At 51.5% G+C, this 19,774-nt stretch overlaps 1 protein-coding gene across 2 annotated transcripts; it reads left to right on the top strand.

Annotated features, from left to right (window-relative positions):
* Nucleotides 1-854: 854 nt before the first annotated feature.
* PRODH2 (proline dehydrogenase 2) lies at nt 855-17,547 on the top strand. Of its 2 annotated transcripts, XM_054462262.2 has the most exons (10): nt 855-1,093; nt 1,169-1,365; nt 1,453-1,591; nt 1,677-1,763; nt 6,580-6,660; nt 6,741-6,896; nt 6,975-7,141; nt 10,470-10,580; nt 11,269-11,354; nt 13,323-17,547. In XM_054462262.2, the coding sequence occupies exons 1-10, from the start codon at nt 920-922 to the stop codon at nt 13,505-13,507; spliced, it is 1,383 nt and encodes a 460-aa protein (XP_054318237.1). In that variant the 5' UTR covers nt 855-919; the 3' UTR covers nt 13,508-17,547. The 2 variants fall into 2 exon arrangements, with proteins under 2 accessions (XP_054318237.1, XP_054318238.1); XM_054462263.2 differs by lacking the exon at nt 11,269-11,354.
* The last annotated feature ends 2,227 nt before the right edge of the window (nt 17,548-19,774 follow it).

Here is a 19,774-nt window from a genome sequence, read left to right as displayed (position 1 = left end):
TGTGAGATTCAGCCACACAGTTGTGTGTATCAGTATCCATTCTTTTTCATTACTGTATAGTATTCCACTGCATAACTACACCACCATGTATGTGTCCATTCTCCTTTTGATGGACATTTGGGTAGTTCAGACACTGCTCCTCTGAACATTCTTTCCTGTACATGTTTCCTGCTGCCCATGTTTAAGGTCTCTAGGATATGTACTTAGCATGGAACAACCAGGTTATATAGGTTATTTGTCTTTTCTTTTTTCTTTTTTTGGCGACAGAGTCTCACTTTGTCACCCAGGGTGGAGTGCAGTGGCACAATCACAGCTCACTGCACCCTTGACCTCGCAGGCTCAAGAGATCCACCTTCCTCGGCCTCCTGAGTAGCTAGGACCACAGGTGTGCCCCACCACGCGCAGTTAATTTTTGTATTTTTTTGTAGAGACGGGGTCTCACTATGTCACCCAGGGTAGTCTCAAACTCCTCGGTCTTGGCCTCCCAAAGTGTTGGGATTACAAACGTGAGAACCGTATTTTCAAATGTATTCAATAACACTATAGCGTTTCCAATTTTAAGAGGAAGCAATTGCCACAAAAGCGGTTAAGTAGCCTGTCCTGGATCACAAAGCCCAGTGTCCTGAGCCCAGGGATCCTTGCTCCGGAGCCCCTGCTTTCCCCAGCACATGCTGGTTACCTAATAAGTGCAGGGTGTTGTGCTGAGCATTCTTGGGGGCTGTTATTGGTGTTCACCTCCCGTTACCGTTACTCTGAACTCTGTCCCCATTTGTTAATAATTAATTGCCCCCAAGGAGCCTGTGATCCTGAGGCTTTGCCCAGTTAATCAGTCACTGCCCCCGGTCTAGGCAAGGGGCAGTTGGTGAACCTGCTGCCTCCAGAGCACCTTCCCTGGTGTGGAGGCAGCCAGGGACCCAGGATGCTCCGGACCTGTTATGTGCTCTGTTCCCAAGCTGGTCCCCCTGCCAGGGGCTGGCAGTCACTGAGCTTCGATGGCGGGGCCTTCCACCTCAAGGGCACAGGAGAGCTGACACGGGCCTTGCTGGTTCTCCGGCTGTGTGCCTGGCCCCCACTCGTCACTCATGGGCTGTTGGTGAGCAGTGATCCTGAGGACCAGCCTGGAGGCTCCTCATAACCTGGCACTGAGCCCTCGCTCCCTGTCACCCAGCTCCAGGCCTGGTCTCGGCGACTCCTGGGCTCTCGGCTCTCAGGCGCATTTCTCCGAGCATCCGTCTATGGGCAGTTTGTGGCTGGTGAGACAGCAGAGGAGGTGAGGGGCTGCGTGCAGCAGCTGCGGACCCTCAGCCTCCGACCACTGCTGGCAGTGCCCACTGAGGAGGAGCCGGACTCTGCTGCCAAGAGTGGGTGAGTAGGGGGCCAGGGCCCAGGGAGGCTGGGAGGACGCAGGAAGGGGCTTTGCCGGTCGGGCCCTGACACCTGCTGGCTGGGCAGTGAGGCGTGGTATGAGGGGAACCTCGGTGCTATGCTGCGGTGTGTGGACCTGTCACGGGGCCTCCTGGAGCCCCCCAGCCTGGCTGAGGCCAGCCTCATGCAGCTGAAGGTGACGGCGCTGACCAGCACTCGGCTCTGTGTAAGGAGTGCAAAGACGGGGGTGCGGGGAGGGCGCGGCTGCCCACCAGGCTCCCCTCACCACCCCGCCTACCACCCCATTTCAGAAGGAGCTAGCCTCGTGGGTCAGAAGGCCAGGAGCCTCCTTGGAGCTGAGCCCCGAGAGGCTGGCTGAAGCCATGGACTCTGGGCAGGTAAGGATCTCAAGCGGGACTGTCGGGGACAGAGTGCCTTGGACTCAGATGCGGCCACACCGCATGCCAGATGTTCAAAATGCTACTGCCACCTCCAGGCTTGGAACAGCCAGCAGAAATGCAGCTGTAGCTCCCAGGCATGGTTGAAATGGATGGAATCAGGGTCATCTGGGTTCTCAGGGAGGAGCCTGGAGGCTGGAGGCTCTCATAGGAGGGATTGGGATAGAAGCTGTTTATCAGCTAGAAGGAGGTACATCAATGTGTCCTCAGTCAACACAGCCGCATGGGTGTGAGCTGGCTGGGTATAAGTTCTGATTAGGCCAGTGAGGTCTCAGTTTGTTCATTCAATCATTAATTCCTTTTTATCTCCATATTCTATTTCAACCCTACTCCATCTTTTTTTCTTTCTTTCTCTCTCTCTCCTTCCTTCCTCTTCCTCTTTTGCTCTCTCTCCTTCTTTCCTTCTCTTCCTTCCTTCCTTCTCTCTACTCCCTCCTCTCCCTCTCTCTCTCTTTCTCTTTGTCTTACTGTGTTGCACAGGGTGGTCTCTAACTCATGGCCTCAAGCAATCCCCCAGCCTCAGCCTCCCAAAGTTCTGGGATTATAGGTGTGAGCCACCACACCCAGCCTGCCGTCTTGTATAATGCATATCTTTTTGTTTCTATGATTTTGTTTTGCCAGGTGTATACCATTTGTGGGGGGCATATTTTCCCCAATATTCTATTATAAAAATTTTCAAATATACAGAAAAGTAAAAAGAATTGTACATGAACATCCATGTACCCGCCACCTTTAACTATACTCACTTTAAATCATATCTATCCCTCTATTCCTCTATCCATCCATCAGTCCATCTTATTTTTTGGTGCATTTCAAAGTAAATTGCAGACATGTTTTCCCCCTAAATGCTTCAGGATATGAATAATGGGCTCATTAATTAGAACCCAATAATTATTCGCAGTACTTTTTTTCTTTCAAGGTAAAACAATGAACTACACACATTGTCAATGTGCCCTTTGATTAACCTTAACCAATACACACACTTGAGCAATCCAAATCCCTATCAAGATTTAGAACATGGCCGGGGGCGGTGGCTCACGCCTGTAATCCCAGCACTTTGGGAGGCTGAGGCGGATGGATTACTGGAGGTCAGGAGTTCAAGACCAGCCTGGCCAACATGGTGAAACCCCGTCTCTACTAGAAATACAAAAATTATCTGGACGTGGTGGCGCGCACCTGTAGTCCCAGTTACTTGGGAGGCTGAGGCAGGAGAACCTCTTGAACCGGGAGGTGGAGGTTGCAGTAAGCCGAGATCGCGCCATTGCACTCCAGCCTGGCGACAGAGTGAGACTCTGTCTCAAAAAAAAAAAAAAAAAATCTTCTTGCCTCACCCTCCCAAATTGTTGGGATTACGGGCTGAGCCATCATGCCCGGCCCCTACTGTTTCCAATAGTTGATTCTAGCTGCTGCATGGTTTACCTCTCCTGGGGTGAACCCCTGGGTGGCCTCTGTGTCTCCACCCTCCCAAACAATGCTATAGTGGACATGCTGATGTTTCTTTTTCTAATCTTTTTTTATTTGTAATTTTTATTTATCTATTTATTTATTATTATTATTATTATTATTATTATTATTATTATTTTAAGACAGAGTCTTGCTCTGTTGCCCAGGCTGGAATGCAGCAGCACAATCTCGGCTCACTGCGACCTCCACCTCCCAAATTCTCCTGCTTCAGCCTCCCGAGTAGCTGGGATTACAAGCGCCTGCCATCACGCCCGGCTAATTTTTGTATTTTTAGTAGAGATGAGGCTTCATCATGTTGGCCAGGCTGGTCTCGAACACCTGGCCTCAGGTGAAATGCCCGCCTCAGCCTCCCAAAGTGCTGGGATTACAGGCGTGAGCCACCACGCCCAGCTTTTTTTTTTTTTTTTTTTTTTTGAAACGGCATCTGGCTCTGTTGCCCAGGCTGGAATGCAGTGGTGCGATCTCGGCTCACTGCAACCTCCACCTCCCGGGTTCAAACGATTCTCCTGCCCCAGCCTCCTGAGTAGTTGGGACTACAGGCACAAGCCCCACCATGCCCAGCTAAGTTTTGTATTTTTAGTAGAGATGGGGTTTCACTATGTTGGCCAGGCTTGTCTTGAACTCCTGACCTCGTGATCCACATGCCTCGGCCTTCCAAAGTGCTGGGATTACAGGCATGAGCCACTACCTGGCCTTATTTGTAATTGTTAAAGTGTGTCAGAGAACACATAGAAACAAGGTTTCATGGTTCAGAAAATCAGCTTTGGAGAGTAAGGAGTTCACCTCTTCATGAGCTTTAGTTTATTTCTGTAGGGAGAGTGACAGCAACTTCTCAGTGGTTTTAAGGATTAAAACAGGCTGGGTGCGGTGCCTCATGCCTGTAATCTGCATTTTGGGAGGCTGAAATTCGAGGCTCACTTGAGCCCAGGAGTTCGAGACCTGCCTGGGCAACATAGTGAGATCTCATCTCTACAAAAAAATTTAAAAATCAGCCTGTGTGCTGGTGCACACCTGGTGTGGAGGCTAAGGCAGGAGGGTCACTTGAGCCCAGGAGGTCAATACCAACCTGAGTAATATAGTAAGCCCTCGTCTCTACAAAAATTTTCTTCAAATTAGCTGGATGTGGTGGCAGGCACCTGTAATCCTGGCTACTTGGGAGGCTAAGGTGGGAGGATTGCTTGAGCTGGCAAGTTTGAGAGCGAAGAAAGAAAGAGAGAGGGAGGGAGGGAGGGAGGGAGGAAGGAAAGAAGGAAGGAAAAGAAGAAAGAAAGAAAGAAAAGAAAAGAGGTCCGGGTGCCGTAGCTCACACCTGTAATCCCAGCACTTTGGGAGGCTAAGTGGGGGTGGATCACCTGAGGTCAGGAGTTTGAGACCAGCCTGGGCAACATGGTGAAACCCCATCTCTACTAAAAATATAAAACTTATCCAGAAGTGCTGGCACGTGCCGGTAGTCCCAGTTACTCAGTTACTCAGGAGGCTGAGGCGGGAGAATCACTTGAACTTGCACCACTGCACTCTTGCCTGGGAGACAGAGTGAGATCTGTCTCAAAAAAAAAAAAAAAGAAAGAAAGAAGGAAGGGAGGGAGGGAGGGAAGGGGGGAAGGAGGGAAGGAGGGAGGGAGGGAGGGAGGGAGAAAAGAGAGAAAGACTCAGCCTCTGGAAAGGCTGAGGTTTAAACCTCAGGTCTGCCCTGAGTTAGCTGTGTGACTTTTGACAAGTTGACTTCCCTGCTCTGTGCCTCAGTTTCCCCATCTAGAAAATGGGGGATAATAACAGTTGGTACATTAGAGAGTGGTAAATATTAAATGAGTTAAATATTTGGTGGGTATCTGAAATAGCTCCCTGAGAGCCTGAGACTATGCCCCAAATCAAGCGGGAGACAATCCTCTGACGGGGGAAGAGGAAACCAGGCTGCTGCCTCCAGCTCTTCCCTTCTCCAGGAGGCAGCATTCTCCCCACCATGGGGAGGGTTGCAGCTTCCTGCCCAACCTGCCTCCAGGTGGGATTCCATGAGCAAGCCTAGGCCTATGTCATCTGTATTGACCCTGTTGGATATAATAAAGCTTTCAGCCCCGCCTGTTCCTCTTTCTTCCATTTCCCAACTTCTTTGAACCCAGCCAGACTCCCTGGAGTCACCAGCAGCTCACACTCAGCCAGATGAATCTGCATAAGACTGTGAGTTAGAAACGGTTCTTATTTCCATGTTACAAGCATATCCACTCCCAAAGGGTTTGCTGAACATCTATCTTGTTCCAGACACGGTGCTAGGGGCCGAGGAGGCATGAAGGCGAAATCCCTGACCTCGAGGCACTTACTTGCAAGTCAGGGGCAAGAGACAATAATTAAAACCAAAGTCAGAATCCCAGCACTTTGGAAGGCTGAGGTGGGAGGATCGCTTGAGCCCAGGAGTCTGAGACCAGCCTGGGCAACATAGGAAGACCTTGACTCTACAAATAGTAAAAAATTAGCCCAGCATGGTGGTGGGTGCCTGTGGTCCTAGGTACCTGGAAGGCTGAAGCAGGAGGATTGCTTGAGCTGGGGAGGTAGAGGCTGCAGTGAGCCATGATGGTGCCACTGCATTCCAGCCTGGGCAACACAGCAAGACCCTGTCTCAGCAAAACAAAAGTCAGTACGTAACAAGTAGGGGAAAATAAGGCCAAGGAAGGGAAAAGAAGTTGCCAATGTATAGCTGGGAAAACCATGTTGAGAAAGTGACATTAGAGCAAATACTTGAAGGAAACATGGGAGCAGGTAAAGGCCTGGAGGTGGGAAGGTGCCCTCGTGTTCAAAGAGTAGCAGGGAGGGCTGAGCACGATGGCTCACGCCTGTAATCCCAGCACTTTGGGAGGCCGAGGTGGGCAGATCACTTGAGGTCAGGAGTTCGAGACCAGCTTGGCCAACATGGTGAAACCCTGTCTCTACTAAAAGTACAAATATTAGCCGGGCATGGTGGCGGGCGCCTGTAATCCCAGCTACTCAGGAGGCTGAAGCAGGAGAATCACTTGAACCCGGGAGGCAGAGGTTGCAGTGAGCTGAGATCATGCCACTGCACTCCAGCCTGGGCAACAGAGCAAAACTCTGTCTCAAAAAACAAACAAACAAACAAACAAAAACTGAGGCCCAGAAAGGTTATATAACTTGCCCAAGGTCACACGGTAGGTGGTGGAGCCTGGATTCAAGCCCTGATTCTAGGCTCATAACCCCCTCAATAAATAGTACCTAACTAATATTGCTCATTTTTAGATTTCTAGCAACTTCTAAGCTTTTTCCCACTTCCCCTGCCGCCCCCTAGAGCCTCCAGGTCTCCTGCCTCAATGCCGAGCAGAACCAGCACCTCCAGGCCTCCCTCAGCCGCTTGCATCGGGTGGCACAGGTAACCCCTCCTGCTGGGATCTGGCTCCACTGCCCCTGCTGGACACCCGGGGCCCTGACCCGGGTCTCTGTCGCCATCAGTATGCCCGGGCCCAGCACGTGCGGCTCCTGGTGGATGCGGAGTACACCTCACTGAACCCTGCGCTCTCGCTGCTGGTGGCTGCCCTGGCCGTGCGCTGGAACAGCCCGGGTGAAGGCGGGCCCTGGGTGTGGAACACCTACCAGGCCTGTCTAAAGGTGTGCAGTGTGTTCCGGGAGGTGCAGGCTGGGGTCCCCACACCCTGACCTACCAGAACCTGCCTGCGTGCCCTATAGGACACATTCGAGCGGCTGGGGAGGGATGCAGAGGCTGCACACAGGGCTGGCCTGGCCTTCGGAGTGAAGCTGGTACGAGGTGCATATCTGGACAAGGAGAGAGCAGTGGCCCAGCTCCATGGGATTAAAGACCCCACTCAGCCTGACTATGAGGCCACCAGTCAGAGGTAGGCCTGGGCCAGCTGGCCTCTGCAGGAAATAATAACACCTAGTGGTCAGGTGCAGTGGCTCATACCTGTAATCCCAGTGCTTTGGGAGGCTGAGGCTAGAGATTCACTTGAGAACAGGAGTTGGAGACCAGCCTGGGCAACATAGGGAGACCCCATCTCTAAAAAAATTTTAAAAATAGTCAGATGTGGTATCACGTGCCTGTAGTTCCAGCTACTTAGGAGGCTGAGGTGGGAGGATTACTTGAGGCCAGGAGTTCAAGGCTGCAGTGAGCCATGACTGCACCACTGCACTTCAGCCTGGGCAACAGAGCGAGACTCTGTCTCAAAACAAACAAACAAACAAAAAAACAAAAAGAAATCCTCACAGTGGCCTCTAAGCCCCACATGCTCCCTGTCACTTCCCTAAATTTCCCTCCCTCTCTTCCTCTCCCTCACTCCATTACAGCCACACTGGCCTCCTCCATGCTACCCAGGGGCTTGGCACATCCTGTTTCCACTGCCTGGGACATTCCCACTGCAGACAGCGGCATGGCCCCATCCCTCACCTCCTTAGATCTTTACTTCTTGGTACCTTCTCTGGGGGCCACAGGGACTCAGCCAGGCTACAGAGCAGATGGCCTAGCCACGCTTGGAATCTAGGGCTCATGTCCAAGATCTGCAGGGGCTCCAGGGCACGTTTGTGTACCATCAGCTTAACTGGCACCAAGCCAGGCACAGTGGTGTGCACCTGTCATCCCAACTACTTGGGAGGCTGAGGCAGGAAGATTGCTTGAGCCCAGGGGTTTGAGCCCAATCTGGGCAACATAGCAAGACCCCATCTGTAAAAACATTGAACATAAAAAATTATGGCCGGGCATGGCGGCTTACGCTTGTAATTCCAGCACTTTGGGAGGCTGAGGCAGGCAGATCACCTGAGGTCAGGAGTTTGAGACCAGCCTGACAAACATGGTGAAACCCTGTCTCTACTAAAAATACAAAAATTAGCCAGGTGTGGTGGCTTGCACTGGTAATCCCAGCTACTCGGGAGGCTGAGGCAGGAGAATCGCTTGAACCCAGGAGACGAAGGTTGCAGTGAGCCAAGACTGCGCCACTACACTCCAGTCTGGGCGACAGAGTGAGACTCCATCTCAAAATAATAATAATAATTTGCACTATTATTTGAAATATTTAAATATAATTCACATATCATAGAATTCGCAATTTTAACATGTACAATTCAGCGGAGTTTAGTATATTCCCAAAATTGTGCAACCAACACCACTCTTTGATTCCAGAATATTTTCATCACCCCAAAAAGTAACCTCATACCAATGAGCAGTCAGTCGCCTTCTGTTCCCTCCTCCCCTTAGCCCCTGGAAACCACTAACCTACTTTTTGTTTCTGTGGATTTCCCTATTCTAGACAATCATATAAATGGAATCATACAATATGTGAACTTGTATATTTGGCTTTTTTCATTTGTTTTTTAGGTTATTTTTGAGACAGGGTCTCACTCTGTCGCCCAGGCTGGAGTGCAGTGGTGCGATCTTGGCTCACTGTAGCCTTGACTCTCCAGGTCCAAGCCATCCTTCCACCTCAGTCTCCCAAGTAGCTAAGACCACCAGTGCACACCACCACGCCCAACACATTTTTTTTATTTTTGTTGACATGGGGTCTCCCTATGTTGCCCAGGCTAGTCTCAAACTCCTAGGCTCAAGCAGCCCTCCTGCCTTGGCCTCCCCAAGTGCTGGGATTATAGGTGTGAGCCAGCATGTCCAGCCTCGACTGTGCATTTTAAACGCAGAATAGCCTACTGATCAGGAGCCTGGGCTCTGGAGCATCAGACAGCCTGAGTTCAAATACCAGCCTGGCCACCTCTAGCTGTGTAACCTGGGGACAAGAGATGGAACCCCTCTCAGCTCCAGTCTCCCCACTCTGTAAAAAGAGAATAAGAACATCTGCCTCCCAGAGTTGATTTGGGAATTAAATGAGTGATTAGCTTTTTCCAAAGGAAACAGAATTCTGCACAAAGGGTTTTAACTAAAGGAAATTTGGTGAAGGGGCTGTTTATAGAAGTGTCAGGGGCCAGCTGCAGGGCCTCACACCTGTAATCCCAGCACTTTGGGAGGCCAAGGTGGGAGGATCGCTTGAGCCCAGGAGTTGGAGAATTCAGTGAGCCGAGATTGCGCCACTGCATTCCAACCTGGGCAACAGAGTGAGACCCAGTCTCCAAAAAACGCAAAACGAAAAGGAAGTGTGGGCAAAGTCAGGGAAGCTATTAGGAAGCTATTTGACCCCTATGCTGTAGTTGAAGGAGAGGGGCCACCTTAGGGAGCTGTGGCCACACAGAGAGCACAGTCAGGGTGAGCAGGGAGGGGCCGAGGTGAGACACCCACACTCCTTCCTGCACAGGACTCCATGGGGGATGTGGGGCAAAAGTGTCAGCTTCCTGAGGGGCAGAGAAGGGTGGAAAACAGGTCTGGGGGGCGATATGGAAGACCCACAGAGGATGTGAAGTACATAGCGTGGCCCGTGGCCTGCAGCATGCTTGCAAGGCGTTTGCCAATCTATTTCCTCTTCCGTATCAGTACCCAGACAGCGTCTTCCTTCCTTTTCACAGTTGCGCGATAGAGCACTATCTTCTCTGTGCCACAGTTTCCTTAGCCAGTTCCCCATTTATGGACATTTGGGCTGTTGCTAGTGATGTTCTGTTGACAATGCAGCAGTGATAACCTTGGGGAAATGTCATCTTGTGCACGTGATGCGACCCTCTCCTGTGAGACCGCCACTGTCCCAAATACTTCATACCCCCCTTATCTCACTCCATCCTCACAACAGTGTTGCTCGGAAACTCACAGTGACAAGAGATTAACGTGGGGCTGGGTGCGGTGGCTCACGCCTGTAATCCCAGCCCTGGGAGGCTGAGGCGGGCAGATCACCTGAGGTCAAGAGTTCGAGTCCAGCCTGGGCAACATGGTGAAACTCCATCTCTACTAAAAATACAAAAATTAGCCGGGTGTGATGGCGCACGCCTGTAATCCCAGCTGCTCGGGAGGCTGAGGCAGGGGAATCACTTGAACCTGGGAGGTGGAGGTTGTAGTGAGCTGAGATTACCACTGCATTCCAGCCTGGGCAAGAGTGAGACTCCATCTCAAAATCAAACAAAACCCCAAAAAAACCCCAGAAGATGAAAGTGGCTCAGGGAAGGGATGTCCCTTACAACTGGTGCAGATGGAACAGGGTACTGGTTCCAGAGACCCCCTCGCTTAGGAGCACCCCACCCAACCCAGTCGCTGGGGCCTGACCCTCGCTCACCAGGTGAGCTGAACAGAGCATCTCCCTTCAGTTACAGCCGCTGCCTGGAACTGATGCTGACGCACGTGGCCCGCCATGGCCCCATGTGCCACCTCATGGTGGCTTCCCACAATGAGGAATCTGTTCGCCAGGCAACCAAGCGGTATGAGGTGGAGGGATGGGCGGGAAATAGGTGCCCACAAAAGGGCCCTCCCTTCGTCTCCCTTGCTCAAATGCCAGATATGGACACAGATGTTCTGGGGAGAATTTTAAAAATATTTATAGCCAGGCATGGTTGGCACATGCCTATAATCCCAGCACTTTGGGAGGCGAAGGCGGAGGATTGTTTGAGACCAGCCTGGGCAACATAGCAAGACCCCATTTCTACAACAAATTAAAAAAAAAAAAAGCAGCTGGGTGTGGTGGCTCACACCTGTAATCCCAGCTATTCGGGAGATGGAAGGATCACTTGAGCCCAAGAGGTTGAGACTGCAGTGAGTGGTGCTTGAGCCACTGCACTCCAGCCTGGGTAACAAAGCAAGACCCTACCTCTTAAAACAAACAAACAAACACATTAACCCCTGCTATACCTGTAAGTCCTTATAGGTCCCAGATGGACAAGACGTTGCCCCTTATTTGCTGGGGCATGAGGAGGTCTGAGAGCTCCAGGGAACTGGCTGGGAGTCACTGGGGGACCTTCAAGGAATGCAAAGGACTGGTTATTATGTATCATTGAGTTTGGAAATACTTCAATATTTGAATTACTGGAGCCGCCATATGGGGCCATAGTGGCTGACTTTAAGCTCTAGATGCAGCCACGATCTGGACTGATGATGTGGCCTTTTCTGTAGCATGTGGGAGCTGGGCATTCCTCTGGATGGGACTGTCTGTTTCGGACAACTTCTGGGCATGTGTGACCACGTCTCTCTGGCACTGGGTATGTGAATGGCTCCCTCACCCCCATCAAGCCCCAGGCCTCACTCCCTCCCAGCCAGAGCCCTTCTCCTATTCCCAACCAAGGCCCAGCCTCCAGATCCTTCCAGAGAGATCTGTCATTCCAGTGTCTGCAGGCCTTCCAAGGCTGTGTCTCTGTGTCTGCCGTCTGTCATTTCTGCTGGTTCTTGATCATGATGTATTATTTCTTGTGTGTTTTGTTATTTTTACTGTGCTGCTCCTCAGGGCCTGACACCAGATAATTAACATTTCCTTCTGCCAGGTGCTAAGCAGAACAAAATCACTTTATCCTAAATTCACAGCTTGAGGTTTCTTGAAACACCCCACTGGCGCAAATTTGAGCTGCAAATACGTAAGGGGGTTAACTCATAGCCCCAACTTCGCAGAGGTGGATTTTTCCGTTTTCTTCCTTGATCTGTTTATAGCCAAGACCATTTTCTGGGACTGGGGAAAGGTTGCAGGGTTGACTTTTTATTAACTCTTACTCTGAGGGTGTAGATTTTTGGGTTCCAGCTTAACTTGGGGAAGTTCTCCCTTATAACTCTCACCTCAGGCTTGAAGACTGACTCAATGTCCCCCCACAACTTTGTGAAGTCATCAGATAGCACCTCGGTTTTGCTTTTGGGGCAGAAGTGGCTTACTGTGTGTCTCTTCTCTCTCTGGGTTCTCATTTTCTCTTTTATTTTATTTTATTTATTTATTTATTTTGAGACAGAGTCTTGCTCTGTTACCCAGGCAAGGGTCCAGTGGTGCCATCTTGGCTCACTGCAACCTTTGCCTCCCAGGTTCAAGCGATTCGCCTGCCTCAGCCTCCCAAGTAGCTAGGATTACAGGCGGCTGCCACCACGCCCAGCTAATTTTTGTATTTTTAGTAGAGATGGGGTCTTAGCATGTTTGCCAGGCTGGTCTCGAACTCCTGACCTCAGGTGATCTGCCTGCCTTGGCCTCCCAGAGTGCTGGGATTACAGGCGTGAGCCACCATGTCCAGCTTATTTATTTTGTTTTTGAGACAGGGTCTGGCTCTGTCGCCCAGACTGGAGTGCAGTGGCACGATCTCAGCCCACTTCAACCTCCGCCTCCTGGGTTCAAGTGATTCTCCTGCCTCCGCCTCCCCAGTAGCCGGGATTATAGGCGCACACCACCATGCCCAGCCAATTTTTCTATTTTTAGTAGAGACGGGGTTTCACCATGTTGGCTAGGTTGGTCAGTGTGCTGAGATTGTGTCATTGCCCTCCAGCCAGGGCGACAGACCAATACTCTGTCTCAAAATTAATGAATTAATTAATTAATCAATTAAGATAAAATAAAAACAGTTAGCTGGGCGTGGAGGTGCATGCCTGTGGTCCCAGCTATTCAGGAGGCTGAAGTGGGAGGATTGTTTGAGCCAGGGAGGTCAAAGCAGCAGTGAGTCGTGATCACACCACTGCACTCCAGCCTGGGCCACAGAGCAAGACCCTGTCTAAGAGAGAGAAAAAAAAGTTTGCTCCAGGACTTTTAGCTTTTTCAGTTAGAAATTTTATCCAACTCACTTAATCTGCCATGTTCTCAGAAACAGAAGCCTCTGTTCCAGGTGGGGACTGGGGAGTGTCACCCCAGCCCAAGCCCCATACCCTGTCAACACTCCAGGCTGGGCATGGTGGCTTGCGCCTGTAATCCCAGCACTTTGGGAGGCCAAAGCAGGAGGATAACTTGAGGTCAGGAGTTTGAGACCAGCCTGGCCAACATGGTGAAACCCCACCTCTACTAAAAATACAAAAATGAGCCGGGCGTCGTGGCAAGCGCCTATAATCCCAGCCACTCTGGAGGCTGAGGCATGAGAATCGCTTGAACCTGAAGGCGGAGGTTGCAGTGAGCCGAGATTGCGCCACTGCACTTCAGCCTGGGCAATAGAGCGAGACTCTGTCTCAGAAAAACACCAAAAACAAAAAAAGAAAACCCACTCTCCCTGCAGGGCAGGCCGGCTATGTAGTGTATAAGTCCATCCCCTATGGCTCCTTGGAGGAGGTAATCCCCTACCTGATCCGGAGGGCCCAGGAAAACCGGAGCGTGCTTCAGGGTGCCCGCAGGGAACAGGAGCTGCTCAGCCAAGAACTGTGGCGGCGGCTGCTGCCGGGATGCCGAAGGATACCCCACTAGCACCCCTGAGGGGGTCATGTGGTCAATAAAGGTCCTTAGGTGCTGCCAAAGCTGCTGTCCTGCACTGACGCCGCCTCCTTGGGGAAGGGCTTATCTTGACCTCAGCCAGCCCAAGCTAGGGGTTTTGCAGTTCAAGAGAGATCGTTAGGCTGGGAGTGGTGGCTCTTGCCTATACTCCCAGCACTTTGGGAGGCCGAGGTGGGAGGCTTGCTTCAGTCTAGGACTTCAAGACCAGCCTGGGCAACATAGCAATATTCTTTCTCTACAAAAAATTAAATCAGTAGGGCATGGTGGTGCGTGCCTGTGGTCCCAGCTGGGGTGGCTGAGGCAGGAGAATCACTTGATCCCAGGGGTTTGAGGCTGCAGTGACCTATGACTGCACCACTGCTCTCCAGTCTGGGTGACAGAAAGAGACTGTTTCAAAAAAGAAAAAAAAGAAAAAGAGGCCGGGCACGGTGGCTCACGCCTGTAATCCCAGTACTTTGGGAGGCTGAGGCGGGTGGATCACAAGGTCAGGAGATCGAGACCATCCTAGCTAACATGGTGAAACCCCGTCTCTACTAAAAATACAAAAAAATAGCCGGGTGTGGTGGCGGGCGCCTGTAGTCTTAGCTACTCGGGAGGCTGAGGCAAGAGAATGGCGTGAATCCAGGAGGCAGAGCTTGCAGTGAGCTGAGATCATGCCACTGCACTCCAGCCTGGGCAACAGAGGGAGACTCAGTCTCAAAAAAAAAAAAAAAAAAAAGAAAAAAAAGAAAAAAATCGTTAGACACCCATTGAGCACAGCCAGGGCATTGATAGAGGACTAAGGAAGCCTCCCTCACCTCTGAGGCAGCCTGTCCTGGGTTGGGTCTGGCCAGTGACTGATGCAGAACTTTCTTCATCCCAAGGGATGCCTAAAGGAAAGGCACACATGGAGAGCAGACGCCAAGGCACTGAAGTCAATGGGCTCGGCCCAGGCCACGTGGCGAGGGAGGGACAGAAGAAAGAGCCAAGCCATTCTCTCAGTTAATAAGCATTGAATGAAACTAGGCTCAGTGACTCATGCCTGTAATCCCAGCACTTTGGGAGACCAAGGCAGGTGTATTGCTTGAGGTCAGGGGTTTGAGACCAGCCTGGGCAACATAGTGAAACCCCATATCTCTCAAAAAAAAAAAAAAAAAAAAAAGAAAGAAAGAAATTAGCTAGCCAGGAGTGGTGGCTCACACCTGTAATCCCAGCACTTTGGGAGGCTGAGGCCGGCAGATCACGATGTCAAGAGATCGAAACCATCCTGCCCAACATGGTGAAACCCCATCTCTACTAAAAATACAAAAATTAGCCGGGTGTGGTGACACTCGCCTGTAATCCCAGCTACTTGGGAGGCTGAGGCAGGAGAATCACTTGAACCTGGGTGATGGAGGTTGCAGTGAGCCAAGATCGTGCCACTGCACTCCAGCCTGGTGACAGAATGGGACTCCATCTTAAAAAAAAAATTAGCTAGGTGTGGTGGGTGGCCTGTGCTTGTAGTCCCAGCTACTTGGGAGGCTGAGGCAGGAGGTTGGCTTGAGCCCTGGAGGTAGAGGCTGGAGTGAGCTATGATCTCGCCACTGCACACCAGCCGGGGCAATAGAGTGAGATCCTGTCTGAGAAAAACGCCAGGTGCAGTGGCTCATGCCTGTAATCCCAGCACTTTGGGAGGCCAAGGCAGGCAGAAGTCAGGACCAGCCTGGCCAACATGGTGAAACCGCGTGTCTACTAAAATACAAAAATGAGCCAGGCGTGGTGGCGTGCGCCTGTAATCCCAGCTACTCGGAAGGCTGAGGAAGGAGAATTGCTTGAACCTGGGAGATGGAGGTTGCAGTGAGCCGAGATCGCACCACTGCACCCCAGCCTGGGCGACAGAGTGAGAATAAAAGCACTGAATGAGGCCTCTTTTGAGCTAGGTTCTGGGGTGAACAACGCTGTGAACACAACAGTGACAAGAACGACCCAAGGCCCTGCCTTACAGGGCTTAGTCCTGTGTGGGTAGACAGCCCCATCCTCAGACAGTGACAGCCCCGACTGGTCAGGGCTGTGGGGCCCAGGCTGAGTGGCTGGGGCTGTGTTGGGAAGGGGGTGCTACTGCGCAGGCGCTACGGGAGGCCACTGGTGCTCAAGCACCTCGGATTCCCGCTCATACAGCTGGCCGGATCATGTGGCAGTCAGGTGGCGACCACTATCTAGCCCAACGGTGAGTGCAAAGCCACCTGGACTGGGGTGTGGGCCCAGAACTTTCCCAGAGCTTTCTGGGCCCTCAGATCACCCTCAGACCCTTCCCCCAGCCCTCAGGCCCCTCCCACCCTGTCCTTCTCTTCCGCGGCCCTCAGACCACACCCCTGCCCGCCCCTTTAGCAAACCCTGTCACCATTCCACTGACTCCTTCCCCAGCCCCAGACACTGTCCTCAGAGCCCCTTTCCCAGCCCCCAACCCCCAACACACAGACACTTCCCTAGTCCTTAGTCCACGCGTCCCACCCGCGGACCCTCGCACAGTCGGCAGATCCTGCCATCAGCGCCCTCTCCTCCTTCAGAGCGCGCCCGCTGCCCTCAGACCCCATCCACCCCACGGACCCCACAGACGCTGTCCCCAGAGCCTCCCCTCGACCCCTCTCACCGCCTCTCAGATTCTAAACCACAGGCGCCTCATCCTCCCACTGCAGCCTTCAGAGCCTCCTCCTGAGCCCTCCGACTCCTTTGCCAAGCTCGGATCCTATCCTCGCAGCCCTTCTGCCACCCTGGCACACCCGACCCCAGCCCTAAGCCCCCTCCCAGCCTCCCGATTGCCTTTAGATCCCCCTCAGCTCTCAGCCTCCCTGCGACCCCAGACCTTCTGGTGTGTCGCCCTCCCAGAGCCACCCTCTTTTCTCATTCAGCCACCTCCCTTCCCATCAGAACCCTCCTAAATTCCCTTCCCGTCTAGACTGCGCCCCCAGGACCCCCAGCCAGCTCTGTTTTCATTGTTTTGTTGTCCTCGAAGTTCCAGTCCTTCACATCCCCCTTCCCTGATGAGACCCCCTAGCGGATCCCTGCCCAGGAGCCGACTGAGCTGCAGCCCACAGATGCCCTCGCCACCCTTTCGCTTCCCAGTGGAGCTGGGCTCCAAGAGGGATCTAGACATCCAGGTGGGCCGTCTGCACCACCTGGCTGTGGCTGGGGGCCCAGGATGGGGCCCGGCCAGCCTCCTGCGGAGAGGTGAGGGCCTGGCTGCAGGTACATCTGTGGGGGCAGGATCAAGGAGCTGTATGGAGGGTGTGGCTTCAGTTGGCCAGTCAGCAGTGGTACCGAACACTGACTGTGTCCCGGGCTCTGTGGTCCCTGATGGGGCTTTAAGGGTGAGCATGACCCTTGGACCATTGGGAATGAAATGCAGTGGGATGAGGATGAGACACTAGACAGTACGGCCTTTCAGGTGGAGGATGTTTGAGTCTTACAGTATAAGAGTCAGCCACTCAAAAAAGGTGAAAAGAAGTGGGGAGAGATGGTGGGGTGCAATGGCTCATGCCTGTAATCCCAGCACTTTGGGAGGCCGAGGCGGGTGGATCACTTGAGGTCAGGAGTTTGAGACCAGCCTAGCCATCATGGTGAAACCTCGTCTCTACTAAAAATACAAAAATCAGCCAGGCGTGGTGGCGTGTGCCTGTAATCCCAGCTACTTGGGAGGCTGAGGCATGAGAATTGCTTGAACCCAGAAGGCAGAGATTGCAGTGAGCTGAGATCGTGCCACTGCACTCCAGCCTGGGCAATAGAGCGAGACTCCATCTTAAAAGAAAAAAAAAAAAGAAGTGGGGAGTGATGGAAGAGGCTGTGCAAACGCTCTGAAGTCAGAATGAACTGCCCATGTATGAGTAGCAGCAGGACTTGGAGAGACCTGAGGCTGAAGCGGCCACAAGTCCACACAGTTAAGGGCCTCTAAAGGATTGTGAGTTTTGTTGGATTTTGTGTGTGTGATAGGAAACTGCTGGCACTGTAAGCAGGAAATTAACATTATAATTAACATTAAATTAGGCTGGGCAACTGTTCCACATGGCTCACACCTATAATCCCAGCACTTTGGGAGGCCGAGACAGGAGGATTGCTTGAGTCCAGGAGTTTGAGATCAGCCTGGGCAACATAGCAAGATCCTATCTCTATTTTTAAAAAATTACCTGGGAGTGGTGGCATCATATGCCTGTAGTCCCAGCTACTTGGGAGGCTGAGCAGGGAGGATTGCTTGAGCCCAAGAGGTCGAGGGTGCACTGAGCTGTGATCAGGCCACTGCACTCCAGCCTGGGCAACAGAGTGAGACCCTGTCTTAAAACAAAACCCATTACATTAACAATGTACAATTTCTGTTTTGATTTTTGTAAAGTTGATTTTGTTTCAGGCCACTTTCTGAACTTGCTTACTAGTTTTAATTGTTTGTTTTTTTGTTTTTTTGTTTTGAGACAGAGTTTCACTCTTATTACCCAGGCCGGAGTGCAATGGTGCAATCTCTGCTCACTGCAACCCTCACTGCAACCTCTACCTCCCGGATTCATGCGATTCGCCTGTCCCAGCCTCCTGAGTAGCTGGGATTACAGGCACATACCACTACACCTGGCTAGTTTTTGAGTTTTCAGTAGAGAAGGGGTTTCAAACTCTTGACCTCAGGTGATCCACCTGCCTCAGCCTCACAAAGTGTTGGGATTACAGGTATGAGCCACCACGCCCAGCTGATAGATTTTCTTGTTGAAATCATCCTTGTTTTATGGGGATCATCCTTGCTTTATGGGAATAAATCTATTCTATTTTATTTAAAGTTTTTGCATATATATGCAATTGATATATAATCTTACTTTCTGTTTCTGGAAACTTTCATCTGGTTTTGGAAGTAAGGTCCTGCTAGCCTCATAAAATGAGCCTTGCCTTCTTTTTCTATTTTTCTTTTCTTTGGAACAACTCATATAAGATTATCTAGTCCTTAAAAGTGATTTGTGTTTTAAGAAGAGACCTTGGGCCGGGTACTGTGGAGTGTGCTGTAGTCCTAGCTGCTCAGGAGGCTGAAGTGGGAGGATCACTTCAGCCCAGGAGGTCGAGGCTGCAGTGAGCTGTGATCGCACCGCTGTACTCCAGCCTGGGTGACACAGTGAGACTCCGTCTTTATTTTATTTATTTATTTATTTTTTTGAGACGGAGTTTCACTCTTGTTGCCCACGCTGGAGTGCAATGGCGTGATCTCTGCTCACCGCAACCTCCGCCTCCTGGGTTCAAGTGATTCTCCTGCTTCAGCCTCCCAAGTAGCTGGGATTACAGGCATGTGCCACAAGACCTGGCTAATTTTTGTAGTTTTAGTAGAGACAAGGTTTCTCCATGTTGATCAGGCTGGTCTTGAACTCCCAACCTCAGGTGATCTGCCCACCTCGGCCTCCCAAAGTACTGGGATTACAGACGTGAGCCACCATGCCTAGCAAGACTCTGTCTTTAAAAAAAAAAAAAAAAAAAAAAAAAAAAAGGCCGGGCACAGTGGCTCATGCCTGTAATCCCAACACTTTGGGAGGCCAAAGCGGGCAGATCACCTGAGATCAGGAGTTCAAGACCAGCCTGGCCAACATGGCAAAACCCCTACTCTACTAAAATTAAAAAAAAAAAAAATTAGCTTGGCATAGTGGCACACGCCTGTAATCCCAGCTACTTGGGAGGCTGAGGCAGGAGAATCACTTGAACCTGGGAGGTGGAGGTTGCAGCGAGCCGAGATTGAGCCATTGCACTCCAGCCTGGGCAACAGATTGAGACTCTGTCTCAAAAAAAAAAAAAAAAAAAAAAAAGGCCTCTATGGGGCAGGATGAGTGCAGAAAGGCAGTTAAGATGCTGTTGTAAAAGATAGTGGGCTAATGAGTCAAATGCAATGCCGCAAATCTGGTATTCAGAGATTCCTGAAGGTCCACATTTGGAGGGGTTTTGTGGCAGAGACCACGCTGGGTTGGGCCCAGTGCATGAATAATTAGCTGTGTCTGCCAAGGACACAGGAGTGCAAGGACAAGGATACCGTGCATTTGCTCTACCTGGGGTAGGGGCTGGAGGAAGGGGAACTGGGGAATGACGGGTTTGGAGACCCAGGGCTTGGGGCAGGAGTGAGTGGTTGGGAGGGGGAGTTGAGCAGGAAGATGGTTGGGGAGGGGATTGGCAGAGGCCTGGAGGTAAAGACATGGAGGAGTTTGCCACCTGGATTGAGCCCTTAGACGCAGGCTTCAAAAATAAAATTGAGACCACGCATGGTGGCTCATGCCT

This window comes from Pongo pygmaeus, chromosome 20 (genome assembly GCF_028885625.2).
Source record: "Pongo pygmaeus isolate AG05252 chromosome 20, NHGRI_mPonPyg2-v2.0_pri, whole genome shotgun sequence".
NCBI classification, from domain to species: Eukaryota; Metazoa; Chordata; class Mammalia; order Primates; family Hominidae; genus Pongo; species Pongo pygmaeus.
This window is presented reverse-complemented; position numbering and strand designations above follow the sequence as displayed.

Excerpts from the sequence above, each read along its gene's own strand:
- PRODH2 (XM_054462262.2), top strand. The coding sequence starts at position 920 with ATGCTCCGGACCTGTTATGTGCTCTGTTCCCAAGCTGGTCCCCCTGCC. Across the intron at positions 6,897-6,974 it reads CCTACCAGGCCTGTCTAAAG|GACACATTCGAGCGGCTGGG; the intron begins GTGTGCAGTGTG and ends CGTGCCCTATAG. Across the intron at positions 11,355-13,322 it reads CCACGTCTCTCTGGCACTGG|GGCAGGCCGGCTATGTAGTG; the intron begins GTATGTGAATGG and ends CTCTCCCTGCAG.